We start from the raw sequence: 17644 nt of genomic DNA on the forward strand, positions 1-17644 counted from the left end.
TCTTTTAACTGGACTTAAAGTCAATTTTAGCATTAGCTTAGAAAACGGTTAAAGCTGTGAAGATTTTACAAGTAGCTTTCTATTTTCACTTGCTTTACATGTTCTGTTGAGTTTTCCTCATGGGAAACAGTTCTGAAAGTGCAGAAAATTTCACAAATCCTTAAGAAATACAGTGCTTGTATTAGTCATTAAAATTTAGTCTCTTTTGAATATCCTTGGCATTCTGGATGCAGGAGTTTAGGCTAAAGAAAGCATCAATTTCAGAAGGGAATATGTGATACCTGTCTAATATGTACATTTTCAAAGAATGCTTTTTGAGGAAGGAGGTGGAATCATGAGCTTTGAGGACTTAAGATGTCGGACAAGATGGTTTGTAATTGACATTTGTTTGTCTGCACATATTTTTCTGAAGTATTAGAGAAATGTAGTCCTCATGGGATGTCAGTTTTGGCAGGAGGGTATTGGCACATGGTAGAGCTCCACTGATCCAAAACAAAAATCTGTATCTAGTATTATGTATATAATGTAATAGAATTACCTGATGAAACTTCGTGGTTTTTGACTTGGTAAAAAGGAGTGTTTATTACAACGTGTTTTACAAACCCGAGAAATGAAATAAAATCATAACTGATTAATGAGCTGCATGGAAATACTTCCTCAGTGCCACCCGCATTTCTCTGGCCCTGATCCTGGAAACACTTCATCACATGTGCAGTTTTATGTATAGATACTATGTGAAAAATACAGCATAGTTTTCCCATACTCACTTCAGTCTTTTAGGGATCCAAAAAGGAAAACAATTAAGATACTTGATTTCACTGATCAGTTTTCATTTGTATGCGGGCAAAAAATATAAACTGCTTTATATTGATTAAATTGCTGGGACTTGATTACTGAATGATGATACTAAAATTTTTAGATGCTGTAACTTTGCACCGCTGCACCATAATGTGCTTAGGTTTCTACTTAGAGTAACCTTATGTCTGGATTAATATTGCTTACAAAATTAGTCACGACACTGTGTGAAGGTGCTATGCTAATGCTGTGGAGTACAGCATTCTTGTTCTCCGTGTTACCAAACATAACACCTGGTCATCTTCAAAGTGAAACAATGAATATTTAATTGGGAAGACTATCTAGATTAAATCCTGAGTAAATGTATTTTAGAGGAGTACATTTCAGTCTGTCTAGAGGCTTTGAAGGGAGATCACTGTAAGAGCTAGCATGTTCAGCTGTGAACCTTGACAGTCTTTCCTCTAATTTCTGTTTTGTTGTTGTTTTTTTCTAGTCAGGTTTGATAAGGACACAGAAGATCGAGTTCCTTATATCTCCCTTACCTCAGCAGCTAGCACAGGAGCACAACTACACATCACCTGCTGGACATCATCCTCATGTATTATATAAACGAACAGCAGAAGAGAAGGTGCACCGGTACACAGTAGAGTCCAATCCCAAATACTTTTCTCTTGGCCATCACAGAAATCACACTTCGCACAAGTATCATGCTCAAGCGAATGGTTACCACCATGGAAGGTTTCAAAAGCAACATTTTTGTGGACGTCGCAAGAAATGTATGTAAGGAAACTTTCTCTCCTTGTTTGAGATAGTGCCTCTTAAGAGACTGTATGGTGATACTTAGGTGCAGTTCATAGTAACCTATGTGATGGAGACATAATAATTAAGGATAGTATGGCTATAAAGGGAAATAGATATGGGAAATATGATTCTTCCTTTAAATTTGTCATCATCTTTTTTTATTAAGCCATCAGATCACTGTTTAGTTCTCTTTTACTTTACCTAGATTAAAAGATCCCTTGTCTGATTTTTTTGACATTGCCATAGTTTTTGATAAGCCTTTCTGTTTTAGATTGCTGCTTTTGCACAGTTAGGGATGCCAAGTCCCTAAACTGTTCTCTGTTAGTCTGGGGAAATAGAACTAATTAGGCTTGAAGATGGAGGAGAAGCCTTCCAAATCACTACTTTCTGGAAGGATAGAGAATAAGTCTTTCAGAGCTCACCATCGGATAATGGAAGTTTCAGCAACTGAGATCTTCAAAAAGAACCTCCCACGTAAATTGTTTAAATAAAATTTTGGAGCCATCTCCTAAAAAACATATTGGAGCACAGTATCCTGCCAAGGTCTATTCTGAGTCTTTCATTTGGCCTTCAAATTTCTGGACATTTTAGAGCCCCCTTGGACCCTATATCTGTACTTACAGCATTCAGTTGATTCTCTTTGAAAGCTGATCTGCTTCTAAGTTGAGTTGCTTAAGGAGGGTCTCCAGGATTGCACACAGTATTGAAAACATTGTCAGTCTACTTACATTCTTCCAGCTTCTAACTTGTGTTGTGAGAAAATGAGCAGGTTCCTTTTTCAACAGGCATGTAGGGAAGACAGAGAAAAACAAATAGAAAGGAAGGAATGAGAAAGGAGGTAGTGAAAAAGATGGCTGAGGCTGAGGCCTATCTGAAGCCAGGAAACTGCTTTTTAAAAAGTGACTGCTTCTTCAAAAATCCTTCTCCTCACTGATTTGAAAGCTAGACCTCAAATGCCAGATGCAGAAGTCTGTGATTCCAACCGTAAATATTTGCATTCTGATGCAGGTCAAAGCTACCTCATTACATACTCCCTCCCCCTCCTGTCTGGTTTTCCTGCTGCCTGCTTCAAAGCAAACAAAATGGTGCTAAGTTAGCTATTCTGCTCTGCAGTGTTTAATTTTATTTGCATTGTCCACTGTGGTCTTATTCCTTATTTGCTGTACCCCCCATGACTGCTTGTCCAAATTCAGAATTATTCATGTCTTTAGTTTTTACATAATGCTGGTCCCTGTAATAAATGAACACATTTTGGTTATTGCATTTTCAAAACCTCCTGGGATTTGAAAAGATATTATCATTATTCCTGTCTTAGAAGCAGGACTCCAGAGACACAGGAAATGTCAAAAATAAGCATTGCTGCTGGATACCAAATCAATAAGTTGAGTTTTCCTTTAAAATACTTATCAGAATATATACGCCTGTAATTGTGTATGTTTAGTGATTCCACTTAGAGCCATGAGTTTTTAGCTGGAGTTTTGAGCTGGGTTCCTGGTAAATGAAGAACATACAGTTAGCATCCAGCTGTGGTGAGTTTAGTGTAACTGATTTACCCATCACCACTTAGGAACTTGGTGTCAGATGCGCTGTTAGAATCCAATTAAACAAGATTTCCTTTAATTATCTTAACCATGCAACTCTTTATTTTCACATCCTGCAGTTTTTCACCTCATGCTGTACATACCTGCAACCTTCTGAAAGGGGGGAGGAGTTTGAAAAAAAACACAACCTAATTCTACACCCAACCTTGGCTAATATATCGAGCAAATCTCTCTCGTGTTCACCAAATACAATGCAATCCTGTAAATAAAATCACATGTGATCATTTAGTTGAGTAGGGGAAAACAAGGGATGTAGAAGAAAATTTTATTTATTTATTTATTGTTTTTATTTTGACTTTTTTTTTCTTGGTCTTGTTCTGAGATCTGGAATCATATAATTTGAACTTTTCAGCAACATCCAATCCAGCCACCTCAGACAGAAAACTTTAGATTGAATAAATAAAGGTGTAAGAACTGAGTATGCAGTGGTACAGAAGACAGTCCTCTGCTATTAACACTGCCTATAGTCAAGTTAATTTATCCTAACTTAAGAATGAATCCAAGTTTGCTGAACAGAAACAGGGATGACCATGCTGCCACTTCTAAGATCTTAAAGGTAGTTTGTCCAGCTCATCGTCATTTGAAATTTGCTATGTTGGCAATCTGTAAGCACTAGAGAAGTCGGTTAATCTTTCAAACTCTTCCTCACAATCTTAATATTTTTAGATCATGAGAATTGACTGGACTGTAGTCATAAGATCATATTGATCTTGAAACATATTGCTGCATAGGTTTTATAAGTAGCAGTGAAGTTAATCCAAGAACAAAACTCCACCGCTTGTGGATCAGTCTACAGGACATGTCAAGTGCCTTGAAGCTGTATTGCTTTCAAAACATGGAAACTGATGTGCCCTGAACTGAGTGCTTTACTCTTGGGTGAGGCATGTCTTCATGTCTTGATGTGCTTCCAGAAGAGGAGTTCTCTGAGCTTGTAAAGGATAATTGTTTATAATGAGTGGTGCTTTAAAATCTTACTAATACAGTCACTTGCAATATTAAATAGAGTTCAGAGTGACTTAATTCTTGAAAGCAGATTACTGTTGTCCATTCTGTGGTATTCCTGATTTCCCAGTTTGAGATGCTAGGAAGTAGCTCTGTCATTGGACTAACTTTCTGATGAGGCACCGGCAAGATTTTTTGAATTACCTGAGGCTCCTTCACTTGCATCATGTTACATCCTGTGTCAAACAAACAAACAAACAAACTGTACTGTTATCCAAATAGTTAACGTGGCCTTAAAAAGTGGCCTTTGAGTTAATTCTTAATGCCAAGGCAGTGTAGCTTTAGGCAAAAGAAGCAACGAGCAATAGGAGAATTATAGGATGTAGAATATAGATTTCCTTTCCCATTTCGGTCTCTCTGAAGAAATGGATTGGAGACCATTCCATGACTGTGATATTAACCAAGCTATACAAGTACAGAGGGAAAAAGTGCAAGCCAACATTAGTGTGTGCAGACTGGATGCGCATATCCTGTTGTCAAGCCTTGATTGCTGTTTCCTGACACTTACCTATGCTAAATAAATACATTCCCAGCAGGACCAATGTCAGTGGTAAATTTGCCACTGAATAGAAGGCTATTGTCAATCCAAATGTCAGGCTGATGGGAATCTTACTTGCGGTGTGTCTTCTTTCTGGACACTTATGGTGTATCTCCCTTCTGGTGGTCTGTTGTGGAAAGGATTTTTTTTTTTTTTTATCAACTGCTATGTAAGTAGCACATGCCGAACACTTCTGGATGTTATCAAAAGGACAGGACAAATGTAGGCATTCTGTTAAAAATTCTGTGTGTATTTTCTTTTTTTTTTGGCCACAGATGCTACCAATTTATTAGATTAATTCTTTATTTTGAACTGCTTACAGAATACATATGTTTTTTCTATTTCCATCTCCCCCTATAGCCATCCTACCCTGAAGAATGAATCAATTTTTTTTTTAATAAATATACAAGAACTTCTTACCCATAAGTATTAAATCATATGCTGTAAAAATAATATAAGGCTCTAAACCTGTGTTACTTCCTTATCTGATGAAACTGATCATGGGTGATCTGAATCCTTCCCCAAACTGAGTTTTATTTCCTTTTTAGATGCACCTAAGCCACCCACAGAAGAGACATACATTCGCTCAGATGAGTATGGGACTTCTGCTAGGTTCAAAAGATCATCTGCTAAAATTCAGAAAAATGGAAGTCTAAATGTTGAAACCCTTGTTGTGGCAGATAAAAAAATGTTAGAGAAACATGGCAAGGAAAATGTAACAACATACATTTTAACAGTTATGAATATGGTAAGATCTGATGTCACTGAAGTATGTTTTCCCTGTGAAATATTGTTATGTCAGAGTATCTTTCATTAGACAAATGGTGATACCAGAAAGGGTAGGCACAACTTAGACAAGCTCTTCTTCAAGTTTCATCTAATGTGTTACTTAGGCCAAAAAACTCTTTAAAATGATTTTTTTGGATTATCACAGCTCTGACAACACTACTGTAGGGTAAAAAAATATAAATGTTTGGAGAGTATTTAAAAATGTTAAATTTTAAAATATGTCTTGCATTTTACGAAGAAATCAAGTATGCTGAAACTGAAACTTTTATTTAGTTTCATGAGTCTTACTCTGTTTAGTCTGATGTCACTCCTTGAAACAAAAATTTGAGAAAGCATAAATTTATTTTGAGAAAAATACTATAACTAGAAATGCATTTTCCTCAGTGGCTTTGTTTTCCTTTAATTTTTTCTTCAAAACTTGAACTTTGACACTGATTACACTTGATCTAAGAGAATAAGGACAGAACAAAGCCCATTGAAATCAAGTTTTCAAGTGTTTTGAATAAGTGGAGTGGTTTGGGGCATAATTCTGGGTGAAGCTCTTTTGGATTAATCCTACAAGGTATATAATTCCATTAATTTGTATTGAAAAATGAAGGTGAATGTGATAACTCAATACATATGTCTATTTAAAAAAGATTTTTTTAACACATCTAGATGATATTTCATTTTCAATAATCATTGCAGGTCTCTAGTTTGTTTAAAGATGGAACAATTGGAAGTGACATAAACATCATTGTTGTGAGCCTTCTTCTTTTGGAACAAGAGCCTGTAAGTTGTATCAGAATTTTGTGGTATGTACTTCATTTGATACTGTCCACAGGGAACACTGGATGTTCCTCTGTTATGTACATGAACTTTCATTAGAAGTCTTTGTCATTCTTATGACATAAAGTGTGAGAAGAAGACTGAAATCACAAAAAGCTCAAAAATTGTTTTCTAGATTTCACTGCTTTTCCTTTTTTCTTTTGATACTAAAACCTTCATTTTCATATAAATGTTCTTTAGAAACTTTGAAATGCATCCAATAAGATAAAACTTAAGTTTCCAACATTTTCCTGGAGAAGGCTGGAATGAGAAATCTACTTGTAGGTTTTGAAGTAGGCTCTCCAGTGGGATGATCAGAAGAGGGAAAGAGTCAAAAGTTCCAAACTGTAGACAGCATGTAACAGAAGGTGGGAATGGAGCTGATTCTTTTGGCAATGGTCCTGAAAGACAAGAAGAAAAATTCTTTCCTGATGAGAAGCAACTTTTGATGGGTTAATCTACTTGGATAATATTTTTCCTCCACAGAAATCTCCAAAAATTTTAATCACAAGGTTAAAAATATTTTGGTATTCAGTTTTATCAGGAATCAAATCCCTATTTATTGTATTCCAACTGCTGACTTTGAAAATACCTGTGTCTGGTGAATGCTTCAGTTTTATTTTATAATTCTAATAGATTCATTCATCAACTGAATTGGTCATCACAAATGGTAAATACAGGATTGCATAAGTTCACGTAGAAAAAATGCAAACAGAAATAATTCCCTTTTCCCTAACCAACTCTTCTTCCTTCAATCACCTTTCTCAAGTACTGATGGAAGCACCTTCTTTCTGTGTCTGTGAAATACCTACAGGGTGGATTACTGATTAACCACCATGCAGACCAATCACTGAACAGCTTTTGTCAATGGCAATCTGCTCTGGTTGGAAAGAATGGAAAACGTCATGACCATGCCATCTTGCTTACGGGTTTTGATATCTGCTCTTGGAAAAATGAGCCTTGTGATACTTTAGGTATGGTAAGAAAACACATTCAGAGAAACTTGTGGATGTCAACAGCAGCATCGTGATTCACAGAGACTGAAATGTTTTCAAATAACAAAGGCCAATGTTGTATATAATGTTAAACTTCTTGAACAGGAAAGAGCTGTATTATTATTACATATATTTGAGTTACCTAGAAGAAAAAGAGTATTTCAAGTATTATTGCCCCAGAAAAAGTGGACAAATAAGCTATCTGAAAACATCCTTCTGGATTGTCACCTCTTCAAGGAATACTTGAGATTTTGAAAATAACTCTGAGCCACTCTGATTTATTTTATCATTTTATTTTATTTTATTTTATTTTATTTTATTTTAAAGAATAATCTTTTCCAGTAAAGTGCATTTTGGAGAGTTAGGTTTGATTTGCATTAACTTCTTATACAGGAGTCCCTTTATTGTCAAATAAGTCTGCTTTAATTCTTACATGATAAAACTGATGAAATAGATAGCCATCTTGCATCTTCATGTGACACAATAGGAGCAGCTTATTAGGAACAGTGTAGATGATATATGTACTTAGCATTCTGTAAAGGAACAACCTCTTCTACCATTTCCTTCCTTCAGGATTTGCACCTATCAGTGGAATGTGCAGCAAATACCGTAGTTGCACCATTAATGAAGATACAGGCCTTGGACTGGCTTTTACAATTGCTCATGAATCTGGACACAAGTAAGTTATTTTTCATGAGTCTTACCTACTCCTTCTATAAATAAATGTGTAAGTGAATGGAAACACACCATCAATTAATATAAATCAGCTACCCATGGATCACAGAGAGCAATTATTAGAATATAGACAGCATCAGCTGCCCATGGAGCGTGTATTGTATTTTTATTTTTTGATGCTTTACATATTCCGGATGATAACCAGAACAAAAAATAAAAGCTATTATTTAAGTCTACAAGCTTTCCACCCTGCTATCATGTTCTGGTAGACAAATTGCTTCTAGTATCAGTGCTGTAGCTCCAAAATCAGAAGGGACACAGAAACTCATAGTATGAAGAAGCAATCTCTCAGAGTCTTTTAAAGAGGTCCCCTCCAGTGTTTTGTAGAATCTGGGAGCCATTCATTCCATTCAATTTATCGTTCCTTCTTCTCTCACCTATTTAATGACTGTTTTGGTTAAAAACAACCTTTGTGGCAGTTTTAGCCTTTCTGTACATATATCCATTGGATTTCCATTTGATGTCTATGGTAATAAGAGTGTCATTTTCCTAAGAAGTGCTGTCTCTCAAGCAAAATCAGTAGTCTTCTGTGGAGCTTCAGCTATTCTCTGAATTGTTGAATTAAGATCTAAAGAAGACAATTAGTTTTTACTGTCCTATTTTCTCCAGATACATTTTAAGTCCTTTTCAGAACTTTTTATATGTTTTTGACTTTCAGTTCTAACATAGCTCAAGTTGGATTCTAATTAACCACTGGTAGTATGGAAGTATAGCTTCTCAATGTGGAACAAACCTGAAATCAAGGCTTAGAGAAAACATGGACATAGGATCATTATTCTGTACAGCAACATTTCTGCACATAATATCCTTCAAAAGTAGTGCTCCTATATACTGCTGTTTGCTCAAGGCATGAATCCTTCAGATTCTGCATGACTGAATCAGGATTATTTAGTTTTCATTGTACAGATATGCTCTACAGTATATACTATGACCTAATGTCTACATGAGTGACCCTTTCACAGGTCTGGAGGGAAACAAGGAATTAAAGAATAATCCAGCTACTTGTGAAGCCCATGGGAACTGAGCCAATGCTTTCAGTGGGACCAAATATGTAAAATGTATATGGCTTCATCCTCCTGGCACACTAATGCAGTTTCACTGAGCTCAGTAGATTTTTAATGCCCTCCGATCAGTATTAGGGAGAGAATCAGGCCCATAGCTTATTTTTCAAGAATTATTTCCTTTAGTAGTTTAATCTCCTTCTTGTTTCATTTACTCTTATTCACTTTTAGAGATTATACTTGGAACATCTTAAATGCTTTTTTTGGATTGTTGTTTTTTTTCTTTTTTCACCACTGCCGTTGATTCCTATATTATGTGCCCTTTTGGTATATTTCCATACTCCTGTCTAATGAAATGCATCTTATCTGCTAGAAAACAACTGCCTCAGATACAAACTCTTATCATCTGTTCATATTCATGTCCTTGAAACTACATAATATGAAGTGTAAAATGATAGAACTTGGTCTCTGTGATACAGAGATTTGTGGAAGAAAAACGTCCTCAGAATTATTGTCTGGCAATCCTAACAATCAGCATGCAGCATGTGGCTTTGGAAACGGTACACGATTTATCATGTAAAGGTGTAAGGTAGTTCAGTGCAATTTTGAAAATTTAGGATCTCATCTATTGATCACCAGTGTTTATATAACAGGTTAAGAAGTGCTTTCAAACTGTGCTCTGGTCCTGGAGAAAAAATGGTGCCCTGTGGCAATTATTGAAGGTTCAGACCATGGTTCTTATCTGACACGATGATGCATACAGGACATTTCCTGGAGTTTTCTCATTCTGCTCATTAAATGTCCATTGTGTGTCTTTGAGAGTCAGGCATCATTTCAGACAGTTCTCTCCTGACTGTACCAACTCAGAATTTTTAGGAGAAACTTCAGTTCAAATGTAGGATTGGTACTGCCATCCACTTCAGTAAAATAAATGGAGTGATTTGACTGTTTTGCACTGATCTCATATTAATATGGATCCGGTGAAACACAAAGTCTTGCTGTATGAAAAACTGTGGCCACCCTATAGGTGCTGAGGTCCACTGTGAATATATTAACCTAAGTATTTCATATTAAGAGGGTATTGTATAGTGTATAGATCACACTGTGTCATCCACTGAATCGCTTAAATTGTTATACACTTTTTTTGGTTTTATAGAAGTAGTTTGTGTTTTTACCTGAAAGCTTAATGTTTCCTTTGGGAGTTCAGAGCCCATTGTGTGAGTGGGTCTTAAAACTGTGGATTCTTTGACGGTAATGCATGTGAACAAAGTTAGTATTTTAAAAAGGATTATAACATATTAACTCAGTTGGGACTTTTTTGGCCATTTATAGAGTGAGACATATTTTAGCAAGTTTGGATCCTCAGCTGGTGGCAACACATGCAGTAACTCTGATGAGCCTGCAATGATTTATAATAGTAGAGGATCAAGCCCAGTAAATTAGATATTCCCTGCATGTGCACATATTGCATTCATAAAGTCGCCAATGTACTACAATGTTGAAGTAACAGATTTTGAAATTTCTATTCAAAACACATTGAAATCCACAGATGTCCTGTACAGTGAGTAAATATAAAGTCTGAAAATTAAATTTATTATAACCATAAGCTCCACATCATTTATCATTTTCAATGTGGCTTTTATTATTGCTTATTATACTTCATGTTATTGTAACACCTCTCCTAGTGAAAGCAGGGCCTCATGATACTGCAGATTGAGCAGAGCACCCAGTAAGAGGCAATATTCCCACTAAAGAGTCTAGACAAAGTAAATGACAGGACAGCAAAGGCAGGGAAAAGAAAGTGATTTGACTGAGAGAAGTTAGTGCCCAAAATTAGAAAAAGTGTAAGATTTTTATATTCATAACATGTATTCTATTTATTCAGTCCCACCTCTTTTGCTCCAGATTGAATGCAGGTATGTAGTTCCTCCTCAGATTAGGAGGACAGTTACATTTTATTCTTCCAGCTGTGTAACTGCTATTTCACTGGGTACTGATCTCCACAATATTTATGTTAGCACGTGTTGTCAATAGGCAAAGAAAGGCTCAGACAACATTGCATATTTTAAGCTGGTAGATTCATAGGCAAGTTACAGCTGTGACTGAAAATAGTAAGAATCACTACTTCCATCCATATCAATAGGATTCTCTTTGTACATGTACTAATTGTGCATTTCCCTTATTTCAAGGATTAATAACAATTAGTAAGGTCTTGTTTGAGTAAAATGGCAGAAGTGGTGCTATTATCACTCACTTTTTTTTTTTTTTTTTGGTGCATGGATATAAATGAGAGAGATAGGAGGGCACATGGAGGAAAAATCAATCTGGGGTAATTTCTCTGCTGCAATTATCCACACAACTCATTAGTTACTTTTTTTTTGTTTGTTTTTTTTAGCCTTTTTTTTCCCCTATAAGGTATTTAGCATTTTGGAGACGTGAAAATAGGGCACCTAGAGTATAAATCTGATTTTGGCATTGATTGGCCCCATTTGACTAAGGCTGCAAAAACATATAGCTATAGTTGTGACTTGAACTCTTCATAATATTTCTCTTTCACCATGATTTTGCAAGAAATTCATCATCTGTTTATCTGCAGAGCAGGCTTATTATAGATGGTATAATATTCGCCCCCCCTTCCCCCCCCCCCCCCCCCCCATTGCCCCTAGGAGTTCCTTCCAAGACACAGTTGACTCCAAGTAAAATCAGTTCTTGGCTTGTTATGGGATGTCCAACAAGGCGGGCATATAAAGCTATAAAGCAGATGTTAGAATTTTTCACTGGCAATTCATGATACAACAAACAGGCACAATTTCATGAAAGAAAGACCGATGGTTAAACTGTAAAACTTCTGAAACAGTCTGTAGCTCTGGTAATTAGATGCCAATATCATGTCAGCAGCTCACATTGCAGAGCTCCTGTCCATCACCAATATGGGTCTTTCTTGAAAAATGACTATTTTTTTCTAATCATACAAGTGCATGATGACAGTAAAGTCTGAATGCTGTTAACTGGAGCTTGTTTCACCCTAATAGTCATTTGAATGGTGGTTTGTGCATATGTGTTCATCCTTTAGTGGAATTCAAACACAGAGGTGTTGACTGTAATGTGTTTCTTCTGCCACAAATTGCGTCTTGCTTCTGATTAATGTAAATTTTCACTCTCATGTATGATTCTTTTTCAGCTTTGGTATGATTCATGATGGAGAAGGAAATCCTTGTAGAAAAGCTGAGGGAAATATTATGTCTCCTACACTTACAGGAAACAATGGTGTGTTTTCGTGGTCTGTATGCAGCAGGCAGTATCTCAACAAATTTCTCAGGTTGGTCAGATGTTAATCTCGACCGGTGCCAGGGAATGTATCTTAGTAACTGGCCTTGAACTCTTGAACAGACATAAAAATTACGTAGGTGTGAAATTTACCTCTTTTAAAATGTGCTCAAACCAGTGCACTATTTGAGCCTGCACACTTGGACATCTGAGGTGTATAGGTGGTATGGTACAGAATCAGAGAGCCATAGAATCATAAAACAGCTTGGGTTGGAAGGGACTTTAAAGACCATCCCTAGGTTCCAACCCGCTGACATGTCAGAGATGCTGCCCACTAGATCAGGTTGCCCAGGGCCTCATCCAACCTGGTCTTGAACACCTCCAGGTATGGGGCATCCACAACTTCTCTGTGCAATATAAGTGTCTTTTTCCTGCCTCATTTCAAAACAACAAATTTCGCCCTCCATGAATATCCTATAATAAAGGCTGGCATATCATTCTTTCCCAAGCATTTCTGTCAGGTTTATTAGAGAATTAGCAGGAAGTGAACACAAAAGAGGACCAACACAGTAGTGCCAAAGTCATTAAAAAATGTAAATTAACATTTGTTGCCTTTCTCCCTAGAGTTTCTCTCCTGATCTAGCTCATGACATGAGTAAGGACATTTTAAGTTTTTCATACACTGCTTCTGGAGAAAAAAATGTTAAAAAGAGAAAGATGCCAGCTGTTTCTCCAGAGTGTTGGTACTACTCAGTGATGCTTTTAAAGGAGCTGTATTTTTGTCTATGCTTAATGTCATCGGAATTGCAGTCCTTTCTTGCCAAATTTTCCTTTTATTTGTTGTACATGGGTAGACTATGCATCATTATGTAAAAATGTGTAAGTGGTACTAAGACCCAGATCCAGTAAGGGCATTGTAGATGTTAATTCTCTGAAGTAAGAATCGAATTCCTACATATTTCAGTTTTTTGGTTTCAAATTATTCAGTATTTGGTTTCAAATTATTATCTTAGAGCAATGGATAGGAAAGATGACAGAGTTTTGGTGACTTTGTCTGCTCCAGTGATGCAGCATATTCAGATTACAAAAGCAAATTGCAAACTAATAAAGTCTCATAAGTCCTCCAGCATGCAGTATGGTCCAACAGACTTACACTTGGAAGATATATCTAGCGTAGGGTTACCTTCCATATACATGGCTTCTCAAGCATACATAAAGGAAAAAAAACAGACCAGAGTGTACATTTGGTCTTAAGCTAGGCCCAGCCAACCCAAAGCACACAAGCCGCAGTAGGCTTATTTTTGTTGATCCACATGAAGTGAATGCTGAAATGAGACAGTGTCTGTGTTGACTCTTGATTCCTGATTTTGGGAATCTATTTAAGGGAAAGAAGCAGACTAGATTACCTTGATCTTGTGACATGCAAATAAAGGGAGCAAAATACTTTGGTACCATTTTTTTCCTGTCACAACAGTCCCAAAGCCTGGAAATTCCTGCTTCCTTAAAAGTTTGCAGGTCAGGCTACCAACAAGATGTCAAGATCTTTTGGCTCCTGCAAGCATATGTTCTTATTTCAGTACATGACTATAAAGCTAATTAAAAGTACTGTATACCATACTATATGTTTTTGCTGTTCTGTAGCAAATTAAAATGTTGTGATTTAAAGACCTTAGTCATAATTACTATACATTTTCATTATAGTACAGCTCAAGCTGCCTGTCTGATTGATGAACCGAAGCAAACAGGACAGTATAAATACCCTGACAAACTGCCCGGGCAGATCTACGATGCAGATACCCAGTGCAAATGGCAATTTGGAATGAAAGCGAAAGTGTGCAACCTCAGCTTTGTAAAGGTACCTATTAATATCCTTGTGGAAAGTTAAAATTATATTAGGGAACTGCAGCATTCTATAAGTAGAAGTAACACTGTTCTCCAGAGCCTGGGGCTATTTCTCTACCTTATCTTGCTTGGCAATTTGCTTTGAAGGCACCGGCCTCCTTTGAGGAATATCACCATTCCTGAGGTGTTCCAGAAGGAAATTTGTTTTTTCCATGAGTCAGAAGGTGTGCAGTTGGATACATTAGACCCCTGAGCCCTTGCCTAGTATGCTTAGGGACATTAGCAGGCAGCAGAGCTTTGATCAAAACTTTCATGAGGGGTGAGGGTGGTAAAAGGACTAAGCTTCTTGTGTTTTGTTTTACTCCTCTGCATTGATGTGGAAGTCTGGAAAAGATCTACAGAGTCATTTAAGAACAATGAAAATGGAACTTCTGACTCTGTGATGAAGGATTAATTTAGATTAACCCATTATTATAGTGACTATTACAGTCCTTGCTGGCCTCCTCAGAGAATACATTTTATTAAATAATCCAGAGTGGTCATTCTGAAAAGTGTTGTCATTTCTTTTACTCCCATTATTATCCTGGAGAATTTTGATTTATTTTATATTCACCATATTTATCAGTTGATGCAAGCAGTGTTTCTTCAACAGCTAATAAACAATGAGGTGAGAGTGAACAGCATCGTGAAGAGACTGTTTTCCAGCCATCTCCCATGTTTTAGAAAATCTATTCAGCTTTATTGTCCCTGCAGACTTGTTTTAATTTTAGCCTTTAACATTTTAACACACTTTTTGTTTTAGTATAGTCTCACACTCAAAATAGTAGAAAAATATGTATATAGTGAAATGGTGCATAAACAAGAAGGCGATATACAGCATATGGCTGTACTATGAATCTTAAACTCTGAATATATAAATGCAGAGAATTTTGTCTATATGGCTTATATGGTAACAAAGGCATATATCATTTGTTACTTTTTCTAAACACCAGGACATAATGGGAATTATGAGTTCTATGGTAAGTACTTTTTTTTTTTTTTTCTCTTTTCAGGATATATGCAAAGCTCTCTGGTGTCACAAAGTAGGTCACAGATGTGAGACAAAGTTCATGCCAGCAGCAGAAGGAACAGCTTGTGGTATAAGTATGGTAAGTTATTTTAAATAGGATGTCACTCTACCTTAGTTTTAGACTGTATTGGGTCAAATACTAGCTCCTCTCAAGACCAGTTTTATCCAGACCACCCCAGGTTTTGTATCATGGACTTGCTTATTGCTCTGTAAAAGACTGCACTGCAATACGTAGTCAGGACTTGTCCTCACAGTGGTGCCTATTTGATTGTAGGTAGTGATGTCTCTCCCATCAAGCTATGGAATAAGATACATCTAGCAAATCTAAATCAGTAAAAAAATCCATTGATTATAACACGAATTAGATCAAGACTTCAAATTCCACTTTGATATAAACATTTCTTAAGCCATAATACTTGCTGTAGAAACTAAGGCCATCATGCATGTTATCATCAATGATCATTACTAGAAGAACACGGCTATTTGCTATAGTTGCACTCTATTTTACACTCATCTATAGTTAGACAAAATATTTTATTTTGCTGTAATGTTTGTTTCGACAGAATATTGCTTTGATCTCCAAGTTACTGACAAATATTCTATTTTGCTTTTTCTCTTTGTATACTATTTCATAAATGAATGATAAAAGGAGAGAAATTTTAGCAGAATTTTAGCAGGCTATTTTTAAATTACATGGGAGATTTTGAGGTTCTGACAAACCAAGACCATCAAATAACATGTTTTTTGGGGGAAGATAACCCAAAAAGATACTCTTCAAAAGAACAGTTTTGAAAATTTGTGCTTCAGAGATTGTGAGTCAGAGCTTGGACAGATTTAAGGGCACCGCTTTTCTATACCATCATTTTGACCAATCTCCTACTTCAGAGCCCTTGTCGTACTGTGAACTATATCATTGAGTTCAATGGGTGACCTTAGATTTCTTAGGGTAAAACACTAGAGCTTTTAAATTTCCATTTTTTTTTCTTTTCTTTTGCACCTACTAGGTACCACTAACTCTGATGGGATATTTTTTGGCATTCTTTTGGCAGTGGTGTCGAAGAGGACAGTGTGTCAAATATGGTGATCATGGACCCAAGCCTGTAAATGGTGAATGGTCTGCCTGGTCCGAGTGGTCGCAGTGCACTCGGACTTGCGGAGGTGGGGTCACATATCAAGAAAGACACTGCAACAATCCAAAGTAAGACATAGATATGAAAAAGGTATTATTTTTATGCTGTTTATGTTATTAAAACAAAACAAAACAGATAGGGTCCATTCCTGTAGGGAAATGATACATGTGAAATGCTTCTTAGACCATTCTTTCATGTCCATTATGACCAGTCAGTATCTAAAGGACAAAAATATGTTCTGTCCACTAGAAGAAAGTAGTGGCTGTCCGAAGACTGCTAGAACACTGCAACATCTATACACTCTGACTTTTTGAATTTATTTTGTAACACTGCAGTTTATCAAACACCTGCTGCAGTAAAGAAATGCCACACAGGCATATTCACACCTAATAATTTAACTGTAATTTAAAAGACTTCTGATGAGATCATACTGTCCAGAATAATAAACCAAAGACGTTTAAAGTCAGTATCAAAATGGTTCTAGATTGATGACTTTGTATGTCTGTCATATTCTTTGTATTCTTTTATGTTTCACAAGTCAGAATAAAGTTGCTGAACCATAGTATTGTATGCTAAGTCATAAGACATTTCTGGCATGTTCCTCTAGTCAATGTCTTATCACTGTACATACTACTATTCCTTCCAATACTATTTCATAGTAGAAGTAAAGTGTTATCAGATCAGAATCTTTTCTAAGTACTCAGTTCACTGCAACTTAGTAGAAAAAAAATGATTTCACTGTTTTATTTCATACAAAACTTTAACAGGCATATACACATGTATTCTTCATTGCACACAATAAAAACAGCATTTAAACTGCAGTAATAAAGAATAGAGAAAATATGACACAGTTTATATGAGTCTGTAAAGAAGCCTCACACCTATTACACAGTGCTCCAGTAGTAATATCCATGCTTCATATACTATGTTATGGGAAAACTCAAGTTAGTTAAAATAGTCTTTATTATCCTCCATCAGTCAATCTTTGCAGATCCATAGCAGGGCATTCTCAACCTTTTCTGTTGTTTCTCTGTGGTTTTTGATGAACAAAATTACTTGGATAGCTTCATTTTTTAAAGTAGTTAGCACGAAAATAGAGGTTCTGAATTATGTGTCATATATATGTATATTTTGGTTTTCTTACATTGGTCCCTGTTTTTCCTGCTAAATTTGCATGTATGCACCTTGTTCTTTGCATTGATTTGTAAACCTTCTCTTGCTCTCCCTGCAAGATAGAAGAATGCCCATTAGTTGGAATGTTTCAGTTTGGCT

At 36.3% G+C, this 17644-nt stretch overlaps 2 protein-coding genes across 14 annotated transcripts in view; one reads left to right on the forward strand and one right to left on the reverse strand.

Moving 5' to 3' along the window:
* The window catches only part of ADAMTS18 (ADAM metallopeptidase with thrombospondin type 1 motif 18), an 84507-nt gene that overhangs the window by 31548 nt on the left and 35315 nt on the right, over nt 1-17644 (forward strand). For 8 of the 12 annotated variants that reach the window (XM_080552506.1, XM_080552509.1, XM_080552505.1 and 5 more), the window contains 9 exons: nt 1289-1571; nt 5286-5485; nt 6214-6297; nt 7148-7307; nt 7902-8007; nt 12246-12383; nt 14033-14186; nt 15226-15321; nt 16247-16440. In XM_080552506.1, coding sequence (XP_080408632.1) covers nt 1289-1571; nt 5286-5485; nt 6214-6297; nt 7148-7307; nt 7902-8007; nt 12246-12383; nt 14033-14186; nt 15226-15321; nt 16247-16440 — 1415 coding nt within the window. The remainder of the gene's footprint in view (nt 1-1288; nt 1572-5285; nt 5486-6213; nt 6298-7147; nt 7308-7901; nt 8008-12245; nt 12384-14032; nt 14187-15225; nt 15322-16246; nt 16441-17644) is intronic. The other 4 variants (XM_080552508.1, XM_080552511.1, XM_080552513.1 and 1 more) reach the window with 1 other exon arrangement.
* LOC308176583 (uncharacterized protein) overlaps nt 16473-17644 on the reverse strand; it is a 288961-nt gene continuing 287789 nt past the window's right edge. For both annotated transcript variants that reach the window (XR_013938412.1, XM_080552550.1), the window contains one exon: nt 16473-17597. The gene's annotated coding sequence lies outside the window, so the exon portion shown is untranslated. The remainder of the gene's footprint in view (nt 17598-17644) is intronic.

The sequence above is a fragment of the Anser brachyrhynchus genome (genome assembly GCF_964034855.1).
Source record: "Anser brachyrhynchus genome assembly, chromosome: 12".
NCBI lineage: Eukaryota > Metazoa > Chordata > Aves > Anseriformes > Anatidae > Anser > Anser brachyrhynchus.